The sequence below is a fragment of the Rhizophagus irregularis genome, chromosome 17, assembly GCF_026210795.1.
Source record: "Rhizophagus irregularis chromosome 17, complete sequence".
Lineage (NCBI taxonomy): Eukaryota > Fungi > Glomeromycota > Glomeromycetes > Glomerales > Glomeraceae > Rhizophagus > Rhizophagus irregularis.
In genome coordinates, this window is record NC_089445.1 from 2,763,981 (window position 1) to 2,778,206 (window position 14,226).

A 14,226-nucleotide genomic window follows, 5' to 3' on the forward strand; every position below is an offset into this window, starting at 1 on the left:
CTACCGGTATTCGTACATCCTTTGGTGACTAGCTTAAAGATATTTCTCTATAAAAAAAAATAAAAATAAAACATAAAACAATTCTAAAACCTAAAAAAATCTAGTATATCCTAAATTAATTTACGTAAAACATCTAAAATTTCTGCTAAGACCTTAAATCGTGATATTTTACGGGACTTATCTTTCTTCTGCATTTTATGCTTCTCAGATTTTGTCTCTTGTAGTTTCTTTTTAGAATTCTTAGAATTCTTTTGACTTTTATCAGTCTGTCGACTTCCTGAAGTTCTTTTCTGATCCTTGTTAGCATTATTGCCAAATGATCTTGTTCGTTGTATTGAAAGATCATGTCGATTTCAAAACAGGTGCTGTTACTCCCAATCATATTGATTATCTAATGCTGTACGCATATCAACCCACTTTTCAAAATAACCAATAAGCTTACGATCCCCTTTTGCTGTCTGTATAATTTTAAAGCTTTTTAAACCATTAATCGCAGTAAGGAATGAATGTGGGCGATGATCTTTCCATAAGGTTGCTACTGTCATTAAATCTGGAATTTTTTGAATTGTAGCTTGAAACTTCTCACGTTATTTTCTTTCTTTGAGTGTCCACCTTGCTGGAAACCACTGAACCAGTATCCCCTTAAATCTGTAGTCCAAACTGGATCATCATTACCTTCAAACTGGGTTAGACAAAAGGAAGTTAATTCTATCTTCAAACGAACTGTCTGGTATTTCTTTTATTGTTTCGTTTGTAACAAGATAGTCTTTTCCCACAGAGTTAACTGTTGCAGAATTTCTTCTGGTGTCAAGGATACTGGAATATCATAAACCAATATATTTCTAATCCGTGATGTACCATCATCATCTGGTTTATGACCTATAATAACTTGTTAAATAATATTTTTATTTGACTTCTTTTTTTTATTCAAAGATTTTGTCAAATTAGATGAATTGTCAACTGGTTGTTTTATAAGCTGCGGCTGAGGCATTACATCCAGTTCAGAAATAAGTTGTACTGTTGAGATTTCCATATCAATATGTTGATTAACATGTGATTGTGATCCAGAGGCATCCGCAATTGACCGATTTATAATTACATTTTGATCAACACCCAATTGATCATCATCATCATTAGTATTTCTCATTATTCCACTAGTACTTACATTTGTAAGCACATTAGAATCGGAATCTTCAGATTGGTATTTTTTCTTCTTATTTTTTTTAGCCTTCTTGCTCTTTTTAGTCTTTTCGTCATGCTTTCTCACTAAACGTAACATTTGCTTTCTTCCTTTGCTGCGCTCTTTTATTCCAGAGTATACTGCATTAAAACCCTGAGAAGCAGAATACATAGCAACATGTAAAAAAAAAGAAAAACTTTGAGGTGTTATTTTATAGTGAGCGGCTCTATTCTCCCAACTGAGTATTTCTTCATTTGATAGACCAAAATTTGCTTTTAAAATATTATTTTGAACTTCTACTTGAGGTCCAGAAAAAAAGAAGTAAAAAGACTTTCACAATATTGAAAATAATGTGTATATGTAAAATGTAAAAATCTATGTTCTTCACCAGTTCCATAAGGAAACCTATTTTCGGCTATTTGTATATTTCTACTATCTTCCATATTAATAAAAATGAGAGTAAAAAAAATTTTTATTTTTTACTGCGGAATTATTATGTTTTTAAAAAATTGAGGAAGAAGTTATGTTCCATTTTTATTTGTCTACTCTGCATTAAAAAGAGTTATTTCACAATTTTCGTTATTCAAAATTGTTTTGTAATACCAAAAAATCATCTGATTAATGATCACTTGACTAAATAATAAGTTGAACAAAAATTTACATTTGCGAAACTTAAATTATTAAATGTAAAAGAGGTGTGAAAAAACCCATTTCTCATATATATGGAATTTTTAACATATATTATTAAAAAGTAAGTATATTTTAATAAAATATAAAGTAAAATAAAAATTTATATAGTCTTAGTAGCTATAAATGTTTATAAAAGTATAATAAAAATATCATATAAAAGATGGTATCATAATCGATATTTTCAAACAATAAAAATAATTATTTTATGTCAGAATTTGTATTACCATCTTTAGACGCAAATATATCAAGATTTACTGATCCGTTTTCTATAATTTTAGGCTTGTTGGAAAGCCCTTGTTCTGGACTTTATAGGCGAAAAAAGAGCTTGCCGATCGAATCATTAGATCCAGAGATATTTACGTTTAAAGTTGAGGTACGAACTTTTTAACATGCTTAAATGCAAATATCTTGGGATCCACTGATCCGTTTTTTATAAATTTAGGCTCTTCAGAAAGCCCTTGATCTGGTCTATATGAGCGAAAAAAGAGCTTGTTGATTGGATCATTAGATCTGAAGATATTTACGTTTAAAGTTGAGATACAAATTTTTAATATATATAGTAAGTGCTAAGAATTATATTAATTTAAAAGAAATATTTACCAATTTAAAGTATAATAACATTAAATAAAAGTTTTTTAATACTCACCCCCAATTTACTGTATATTATATAGTAATAATAGTATTTTGTATAATAAAAATGTAACAAAATCAATATTTTAATTAAAGGTAGACAAATCAGCCCATATGATGCATTTATCTATAGTTATAAACATTTACATATAGGCTGATTTATTCACTCTTACTAATGTTTCAGCTTTCTTTTTTATAGGCTCACGACTTTCTAAATACTTCGTGAGCTTTATTTTGATGGTATATCTTTTAGGAGTTTGCTATTTATTGCCAGCAGTAATCATCACCGGTGTTACATGATTTTTTAATTTTAACCAGAATTAAATGATCGATATAGAAATTGCCTTTTTTGGAGGTTGTTTAAAGCGGGTCAAATCACATGACTTCAAAAAAAAATTGTTTTTATAAAATAAAACTTTTTACCATATATTCAACCATTCTAAACACACATTTTAAATGCATTTTTGCCTGCTCTGCAAGTTTATTTAGAGCGCAGAGTAGGGTTTTGAATGCTGTTTTTGATTTATTTGACTTTTTCAATTTTGTTATCCATTTTTGAATATGATCAGTAAAGTTTCGTTCATTCATATGTAAAGTCAAAAACAATATTCAAAATCCACTTTTTTTCCTTAAGTAAACTTGCAAAGCAGATAAAAATACGCTTATATTATGATTTTAAAGTTTTTATTAATCTTTCTTTATAAAAAATTATTCTAATTAAAATTACACTGAATTACGTGATTTGCCCCTGCTTTAGATGACCTCCTTTTTTGGAATATTGTGTAACTCATTTCCCTGATTTTTATGAGAAACAAAATTGTCTTTTTGGATTGTATAACATTATTCAAGTTTCCAAAAAAGGATATTTTGGCTGGAATTATAAAATTTGGCTGGAATTATGAGTGTGACGAATAAGGATGACAAATAGGATTTTTTATACTAAAAAAATTCAAATTCCTGGAATACATAGTAAAAACGGAAATAAGGAAGGTGTGACGTAGGGTGATAAATTATATATTATTAAAAATCACGTGACACCAGCGATTTATAGCAATTTTATATCTTTTATATTCTTCAAAAATATTTTTTTTATTAGTTTTTTTACGAATGTTAACTAATGTTCATTTTTATTTTTGCCAAGACACCAAAGATATGTATCTCAAACTTGATTTTAAAGGTAAATAACTTAAAAAAGAAGGAGTCTTTTTTTTAATAAATGTTCACCAACGTTTGTTTTTCTCTTCTTTATAAGTCTAGAATGCTGAAAAACTTTAATTTTGAAGGTAAATTTCAATTTTATTTTTATTTTTTATTTATTTTTTTGTTTATTTTAATAAAATGGGATCTTTGCAATAGAAAGGTATGAAACTCAAAAAAAATTAAAAATTGAATTAATATTAAATTTGCATTTATTTCAGTAAAAAAAACACAATTAGTATATAAAGTAAAATTAAATTTTTTTTTGAGTTTTGTACCTTACTATTGCAAAGACCCCAAATGTTATTAACATTTCAATTTTTTTTTAGGTTTTTGGCTCTTCTAAACTCTTCTGGATGGAATTTTAAAAGTATTTCTTCAAAATTTTTTTATTTTTTTTATTTTATTTTTGTAAAAGAACGTTTCTAACATTAATTATTTTTTTTTTGGATTTTTGGCTCTCTGGTTCCAGCTTGGATGGAATTTTCAACATGATTAGTTTCGTAACAAACTTTTTATTATGAAACTAATTTTATTTTATTTTATTTAAATGAAACATTACTAACATTTTGATTTTTTTTTCTTTTGTAAGTTTTCTGGTAGCCATTTAGATTGAATGGAATTTTTAAGATGAATACAGATACCTTTGAAATTCTTTAATTTTTTTTATATTTTTTTAAAAATTAAACAAAATGTTAGCTAACGTTTCAATTTTTTTATTTTTTGTGGATTTATGGCTTTCCAGGTGCCTTCTTAACAAAATTTCAAAGGTAAAACTTCAAAATTCTGTATTTTTTTTATTTTATTTAAATGAGACCTTAGTTAATATTTTATTTTTTTTGTAGATTTTTGGCTTACCAGATGCTTTTTAAATGAAATTCGAAGGTATTCCTTCAAATAAAATTATTTTTATTAATTTTATTTAGCGAACATTAACTAATATTCATTCTTTTTTTATTTTAAATTCCAGGTTTCCATTTTGCTGAAAATCTTTAGGATAGTAAACTGTAATGATGAAGAACTTTAAAGGTAAACACTTTGAAGTTTTTTTTTTGTTTTACTTTCTTTAACAAACATTATACTAATATTTATTTTTTTATTTTAAGTCCCAGACTCTTATTTTTAAGTATTTTGAAGGTACCAACTTCAAAATAATCCTTTTTGTTATTTTTAATAAACATTATATTAATGTTCATTTTTTTTTTATTTTAGGTTACAGTTTTCCATTATAAAAAACTTTAAAGTATTTAAGAATTTCATAGGTAAATACCGTATATAGCGGGCTACAGTATCCCGGGTATCTTGCAAAAATCGGGGTTGACTCTGTACCCCCAGGTACTAAACAAAGCCTAAAAATTCCATTTTTTGCGAATATCTCACATTCTACTGGTCCAATTTGAATGATCATTTTTATATTTTGAAGAGCTCAATAAGAGCTATCAAACAAAAAAACAATGGCTCAAATCTGATTACTGGATCACAAGATAATTGTAAAATATCCACCAGATACTATACAATTCTATGAAATTTTTCAAGGGGGTACTATGCATAGGGGGATACTATGGCCAGGACCCCGGATATCTCCAAAACAGGTCATAAGTCACACTTTCGGCAGATTGGCCCATTTTTCAGGGGCTCAAAAAATCGTTTTTTGTAAATATCTCGGCATCCAGTAGTCCAATTTTGATGAACTTTTTTTTAAATTGTAGAGCTAAATGAGGGCCACAAAATAAAAAAAAGTTCATTAAAATTGAATTACTGGATGCTGAGATATTTACAAAAAACGATTTTTTGAGTTTCAGCAAAAAGGGGTGTTTTTGGCCAAAAGTCCATTATGACCTTTATATTAGATATCCAGGGTCCTCTATGGCCCATGATATATGGTATTTTGAAATTCTATTTTTTAATGATCATTATACTAATGATCGTTTCTTTTATATCATAATGTTTATTAAAGCATTTACTAAATATTTATAAATAGCATTTATTAAATACAAGATATATTGAAAAAGTATCTATAAATGTTAAATTAAAGTATTAAAAAAATGCTTAAAAAATTAAATAATTAATAAATAATAAAATATTGTAGTATTTAAGTATTTTATTTTTTTATTACTTAATAAATACAAATTTTTAATACTTATCAAATACTTTTTTTTTTTTTTTTTTTTTTTTTGTTTAAAGTGTGTTCGGTCGAAATTTTATTAAGTTTAGTACAATTATACATAAAGATGAAAATCCCCCACTCCCGCAGTGCAATGAGAATGTCCAAGCACACTTAATACTTATCAAATACTGCCATTTGATAAATACAAAATTCCTATTTGGTTAAACTTCGTGATGTATGTTTAGATCCTGACTGCTGGATTATATATTTTGAAGCTAGTACTTGTTTCAAATTTATTTTTTCATTTGTAAATCACCGTTGTTTGTTAGAATTGAACCAACTGGAATAATATTCAAACAAGATCTCGCTTACTTATAAGATAGGTCACCCCCAGGCCTAAGGTAAAAATCATATATAAATTCTTTGCAGATCTTACTATAAAGGAAATTTTATATTACATTTTTATGATTTTTTTCCTTTTTAGCTAATTAACCAATAGAATTTAAGAAAAAGTAAGGTAAAAACTATTAGTAAAGGGCCAATTTTCTACAGTGACCTTTATTATAAGTAAGCGAAGTCCTATTCAAACTATTAACAACATATAAATTTGTAGTATAGAATAATTAGTGTAGTTTTAATTGATTTGTACATATAATTTGTAATGCTTTTATTAAATAAATTAATACATTAAAACAATAGCAAATAACTGAATTTGAATTGTTTTGTTTTGAAAAATTCTGAAGAAAAATTTTTAAAATTCTGTACAGATTTTTTAACATTTGCAGATCTGCGCAGATTTTAGTCATATTAAAAATTTTTTTCTGACATGTGTTGACAAGGTAGCAGATCTGTACAGAAATTTAGGCCAGAGATCTTTGCAGATATCTTTTATCAAAAGTTATTTTAACTAATGGGTGATCATTATAATATCAATACAATTAAAAAAACTACAGGTAGTTTCTGAAGATATGTATATTATGTTGGCATATTTGCAGATTTTTACCCTAAAAAATTTACCAATGTATCAAATCAAATCAAATCGTCAAATCAAATCAAATCATTAAATCAAATTAAATCGTTAAATCAAATTAAATCATTAAATCTAATCAAATTATTAAATCAAATTGAATCATCAAATCAAATTAAATTGAATTAAATCTTAAATTGAATCTCAAATTTTAAATCGAATCAAATTAAATTGATTTGAATCTCAAATTTATCAAACTTTGAATCAAATCAAATTGAATTTTGAATCAAATTTGAATTTGAACTAATTCAATCTGTGCAGAACACTAACTTATTATTAGATAAAATTAAATATTTTTACGCTATTCGCAATTAAAATTATTTGCCTTTAATAATTACTGCTATTATTAAAGAATATATAATAATTGAATAAGATCTTAATGTAAATAAAATGTAAGGAAATAACAAACATTAAGTATAAAGTTCATAAACTTATAAAAGTTTATCTTATTAGCAATTTTGGTTTAAAGTTAAATATTTTACATTTAAAAGAGTAAGAATATTAAATTAAAACTTATTGCATCTTCTAACAATTTATTAAGAGCATTATTTTTGCATACTTTAAGCAACTTAATTGCCAGTTCACCACTCAGTAGTACAAAATAATTGGCAATTTATAATTAATTTTGATAGATTTTTATATATTAAATACTATTACTCTGAAATAGTATTTGCATTATTTTAAAAATACATTATAACAACATAAATACTTCAAAAATTTGCTAAAAAAAGGTATTACATTACTTGGGTGTATTTTTCAAAACTAGTAAGATCAAGATATACCAAAAAAAAACTAAAAAAAAAAATAAAAGAAAATATTTTTTTTTGTTATTTTGTTAATTTGGTAAAAAAAATAATATATATATTTTTAAATAGTAAAAAAAAATCTCATAAAATTTGCAAAATTTATGTATAAAAAATCTCAACTTAACTAAAATAGGACTACAGACATCTCTTATAGAACTCACAACTAACTTTTTGCCAAAAAAGACCCATTTGCTCTTTTTTTATTTTCCATTTTTGTGATTATCTCAGTATCCAGTGATCTGATTCATGCAGATTTTTTTTTATTTTGTAGAGCTTGATGAGAGCTACAAAACAAAAAAAAGTTCATACAAATTAGACTGCTAGATGCTGAGATAATCGCAAAAAACTGATTTTTTTTTTTGTGAAATTTAGGTCAATCTGTGAAAAAATTGCCACTGAGTTGTATATGTAATGTCTAGGGTCCTACTAAAATATAAAGTGGAATAGTAACTTCCTTTAAAGTAAACTTGTTAAATTTTATATCAAACGATAAAAAATTTTTTTTGTGATTTATTTACGTTTAATATTATTAATTAGTAAGTCATCATTATATTTACATAATCTTGTAAGACAAAATTGACATTAAAATATGCCAACATAATTCATATAAAATCTGCGTTAAATCTACAAATTAATTTTGTACCATTAAATGATAGACTGGCAATTAAGAAACATGATAATTAATTCTAATTGATTTCATCTATAAAACAAATAGATATAATTGGTATTTATTTACACTATATGTTTATAATACTTACAAATATTAAAATATAGGTATGTACTTTCTATAAATAGTAAGAATAATGATACTGTTGCAGAAGCTTTAAAAAAATTTTGCAGCTATTATCACTAAACTGGTTTTATATTTTTTTATAAATTTTTTTAAAATTTAGTTTTTCATTTTTTTTATAGTATTTTTAATGATTTTTTAAAGAAAAATTTGCTTTTTTCATTATTTTTTATGAAAATTTTATTGTTTTTTTTATGTTTTTTTAAAAAAAATTTTTGATACTATGGCTTGTAGTTTGTAATAATTGGTTAAATCATATAACTATACTTCACTTTAAATGTTTTCTAAATATAGTAAGTCTACATATTCATCTGATTGATTATCATCACTATGATCTAATATGAAACTTATATTAGCTATGTTATCTATTAGTTAATTTTATTGTTCTAAAACTTTCTAAAAGATGATTCTAGTAAAATTTTACAGCCTTGTTAAAAGCAGACTCAGATTTGTTTATAGTTCTTTTTATAAGTTTATATACTAAAATATATATCATTTTTCTCATTATTATTCTATAAAGTTAAAAAGTCAAATATCTTTGGTTGTGATATATTTTTCATGAAAAACTGAGATATCAGTAGTTAATAAAATACCAAATAACCTTTTAAGACTTTTTATAGCAAAATTGTAGACTCTTTCTAAATGTATTGCTATATCTTCTATAGTTAAGCTTATCTTATATAATAATAAATATACAGTATATGACAGATAATGTTACACACTGACAAAAATAGAAACAACTGTGCCACCAATGTGGCTTATAACTAAACATCATCCCATTAGGAAAAATCACTATTAGGAAATGTAGATAAAACTAAATAACGATTAATTACATTTTAAAAATTAATTCGGTTATCAAAAAAAAAAAGCATCACATGATAAAGAATAAATAGTATATTATCCTTAAATAGTATTTGTTCAACTAGCTGAACATGATTTGTGTTGCCGTTATGAAAGTTGAAACGACTTACGCCTCGCTTAAACTATTATAATAAAATTACTAAAATTACTCAGAACGATTGCATAATTCGTAACACAAATCTGTTGATTTCCACATTAGTATAGATCTTTTGGCACTAAAAATTATATATATAGGGTTGAAAAGGGAAGGGGAAAAAAAATTTTTTTTTTTATCCTTTTTTTTAAATAAAAAATAAAAAAACAATGGGATATTATTGGTAGAGAGTATCAGCTCATCATATAATAATAACAATAATAAAAGGTTTAATTTACTCATTATATAAATAAATATAGGTTATTTTATTATAACCTTTCTGGAATATATATTTAGAACTCTATAATTTCTGCATTTCCAATTTTGCATAACATTAACTTACCATTGTTTTTACGGATAATTACTTTTTTCATTAACCTTTTTACGGATATTTGTACAAAACCTCACAGTATCCGATCTGCAAGTTTATCATTACGTTTTGTACTTCATTTACGCATTACTTCATTAATTATTATATAATCCGTCTTACAAACATTATAATCATTTCAATTTTCTTTAAATAAACAAAAGAATCATTTTTTTCATAATCTTTTTATTTTATTTTGTTTTCTTTTTAAAAAATTCTTTTGGCATATCGAAGTACACAAATTTTTTTTAAAAAAAAAAGAAAAAAAATTTTATGTCTACTACAAATATTACACCTACAGAATTAATTATTCAATATCCATGTTTATGGGATAATTGTCGTGATTCTTTTTTGTCTTTACCTGACTTAGGGGCACATATTGCTACTGTTCATTTGAATACTCTGTCATCATTTAATTGTAAATGGAGAACTTGTCATAATTATAATTTTCAAACGAAATATTCTTTAGTACAACATATATATTCTCATTTATCTTCTATACCTAATCATCTTCAAACTCGTGAAATGGTTCGTATCACTCCATATTATCCACATTATGTAAGTAATACAAGATTTTATTCGTTTTATCTACTTTTTTCAACCGCTTTAAATGTTTCTTACTCTTTATTATATTAGTATTATAACCAGGTTCCATCAGGTATTTATCCTCAAACGTATATACAGTCACCTTATAGGCCTTATACATATCAATATACACCAATCATTCAAAATTTTCAATCGCGATCTGTGAGTATAAATTTAATTTTATATGTATTTTCTTTCATGGTTTTTTTTAATTATTATTAATATAAACAGCCAGCGCACGCCATATTGGCTCTTGGAAATGATGAATTTATATCAAACAACAATAATATTGAGATAGGTCCTGTGATTTCATCAGTTAGTAAACAAACTCATTCTTTTATAATTATTATCGTAGTAAAAAAATTTTTTGATCGTTAACCTTTAATTTCCCCTCCTCTTTTTTTTTTGGTTTAGGGACAAAATTCATTACGATCTGTGGATCCTCAATCAGTAGTATTACGACAATATAAAATTCCACAGCAAATTGATTTGGTGACTCCATCTCAAATTGTAATTCAAGAAAAAGTCGTACCATCTCAAATTATTAACATCCAGGATGAATCTCCTATACAGTGTTTTTCACATTCAAATGCTTCATCAACGTCTACTCAAGTAATTAATTATATTTATAAAATTTTGTGTGTATAAATATATGGTTTTTTATTTATTTATTTAATTTTCATTAATTTTAACCTATAATTTGTTGTTTGTCTTACAGAAACAAGAACAAATTAATACAACTGATTTAAAGAAAGAATTAGAGGAACTTCGAGATCTTTTAAAAGAACAGACGCAAAAACTTAATGATAAGACACAAGAACTTGATAAAAATACTGAGGAGATGAAAAAAATGGCGGACGAAATTGATGAAAAATCAAGAGAGATTACAAAATTAAAAAGTACAATCTCTTTGAAAGATAGTGAAATGAGTATTATTAAAGAAAATCTTGAACTTCAAACGAGTATATCAAAGATTTTACAAGAACAAAATCGTATAGCTGATGATAAACTGAGAAGGATGTGGGTAGAAATGTTATGTAGAAAAGCTGATTTAGGCGAAAGTGTTTCAAATAGAAAAATGAACATTAATGATGAACCATCATCATTTACCTCAAGAAAAAGACCTAGAAGAGATAAAGATGAGGAAACGGAGAATTCTGATTTACATCCTATGGAGTTGCCTGCACCTCCACATGAAAACATTTCGGTAATTACTAAAGGAATATCATGTAGTTGGGATGGTTGTGAAAAAACATTTAGAACAAGGTTAGCACTTAAAGCACATATTGTTTCTTCTCATATGAATGAAGAAATTTTAAAAGTTCCTGTTATAAATCCTTAAATAATTATGCGGAAACAGATAATGGAATCTAGTACATGTATAATAACATTTTTGGCTTTTTCTTTTTGATTTGATTAATAGCATTTAACATTATCTGATATAATAAAAACTTTAAAGTAGCAAATATATAAGTAATAAATAGCATATTATATACAGAATAATTTTTTTATTATTTTATTTTTTTTAAAAAAAAAAAGCTTAATTTGGCATTAATTATTATAAGATTTATTTATTAATATATATATATATATATAGTATAATTTAATTTTCAATATAAATTCAATTATTAATTAGTCTTAATAAAATAAGAGAATAAGAAATGAATTTTACATTAATTTCTATATGCTGATTTTTTTTTCATTCAAATAATATAAATAAAAAAAATTTATACTTATAATAACATAATATAATTTTAACTTGGGTATTTACAAGTAAATTTATATAATCAAAAACATAAGAAATATTGTTAAAATAAATAAATCTATGTAAAATGAAATAATAACAAATATTTTTTTTTAAAAAAATTTTAAAATTTTTTAAAAAAAATAATTGGCATAAAATATAAATTTTTGAAAGGGTGATTTAATTTAGATTATTTAACTCAAAGAGCAAGTTAACAAAACTCATATAATATAATAATAATATAATAATATAATATAACTATATAACAAAATATAAATATAATAATATTATAACTGATAATATAATTGCATAATAAATAATGTATTATATAATAAAAGTAATGTAATATTTATAATAAAACTACTGTATTTATATTACAAAAAAATGCAAATTTTTATAAAAATTATTTTAAGTAAACTTATTATAAATAGTATTTTTACTACATCTTTTTTTATAAAAATAATTATTAACAAATATCTAATTCATAACTTAATAACTAGAATTTTAAATAATACTAATATAAAAAAAAAATGAAAAAATATTTTTTTTATAATATTTTACCAGTTAATATAATATTAGAAATATGTGTGATTTACTACTGTTAAATTCCTCTTATTGAAATAAATCTAAATCTAATAATATTATATTCAATTAGTAAATTACTTAAAAAATTTTTAAAAATCTTTTTATAATAATATTAAAATATAAAATATAATATAGGTGGACTTATAGCAAAAGGAAGGTTTGACCAAAAATTTTTTTTTTATTTTAATTATATATTATTTTATTTAACTTTTCAGAAAAAAAAAATTTGTTTATAATATATTAATAAAAAAATTTTTTATTAAGAATTTACAAATTTTATATTTTTTTATTATTACACTTAACAAATAATATAAATGTTTTAGAAAAAAAACTAATACTTTTAATGAATTCCTTTTAATTTTAAAAATTTTTAAAAATAATGGAATAAATTATAATTTATTAATTAACCAATAATATTAAAGTGCAATTTTTTTCAAAATCACATAATTATCCATCTGCCCATATAGTAATTGCATATAGATCATTTTATTAATTCTTTAATTTTCTTAATTTTTTTAATTTTTCAATTTTTTTAATTTAACATTTTTATATTTTTATTTTATTTTATTTCTTTATGATTTTTATTTTTAATTTTTATTATTATAAATAATGTAGGTAAATTAATAGTTAAATTTTATATTGTAATATTTAAATTATATTATTTTTAATTTTCAAAATAGTTTGATTTTATTAATAAGAAATTAACTATATTTTTTATGGGTTTTATTTTTTATCACCATGGCGATGCATCGCTAATGTCACGTGATTTTATAATTCTGGCCGGAATTAAAAGATCGTTAAAGAAATTTCCTTTTTTGGAAGTTTTGTGTAACAAAAACTTGAATTTTGCTAAAAAATAAAATTGCCTTTTTGGATTGTGTAACGTTGCCTAAAGCTCCAAAAAAGGATATTTTGGACAGCGTTATAAAATTTGGCCGAGATTAAGCATGTGATGTACAGGGAGTGACAAATAGTATTTTTTGCACTGAAAAAATTCTAAATCCCTAGAATAAATAATAAAAATGGAAAACTAGAGGATGTGATGCGGGTGACAAATTATTCGCATATGTAAAAAGTGCGTGATCTTTTTGTGACCATCGCTATGGTGATTTTTTATAAAATCCATTTTTTATTATAAATAAATCTAATTGTAACAGCCTAGGGTAGTCTTACCACACCACCCTCGATTACACAAATATTTGTTGGGGTGTGATGTCCGAGGTGTGTGACAAATAGAAATCAGGCTAGTAAAAAAAAACTAAGTCCCTCAGATAAATATAAAAAATGCGAATGCGGATATCACGTGATAATGTGACGCTAAATGTCACTGTGTAACTGAGGGTGGTGTGGTAAGATTTTTCAACAGCCTGTTACACATCTTATTTGTAACAACCCCCAATTTTATCCAATTAAAATTTAAGATCAGGCGTAATGTAAACAAAAACAAAAGATCAGTTGTGTAACTAAGACAAAAGAATTTTTTAAAAAATTTCAAGAAACTGCTTATAACTTAAAATTTTGTCT

At 24.2% G+C, this 14,226-nt stretch overlaps 1 protein-coding gene across 1 annotated transcript; it reads right to left on the minus strand.

Annotated features, from left to right (window-relative positions):
* Positions 1 to 892: 892 nt before the first annotated feature.
* On the minus strand, positions 893 to 1,623 carry OCT59_009325 (uncharacterized protein; the record flags this gene model as incomplete). Its single annotated transcript, XM_066133464.1, has 2 exons — positions 893 to 1,479; positions 1,569 to 1,623. The coding sequence occupies 2 exons, from the start codon at positions 1,621 to 1,623 to the stop codon at positions 893 to 895; spliced, it is 642 nt and encodes a 213-aa protein (XP_065999901.1).
* Positions 1,624 to 14,226: the final 12,603 nt, after the last annotated feature.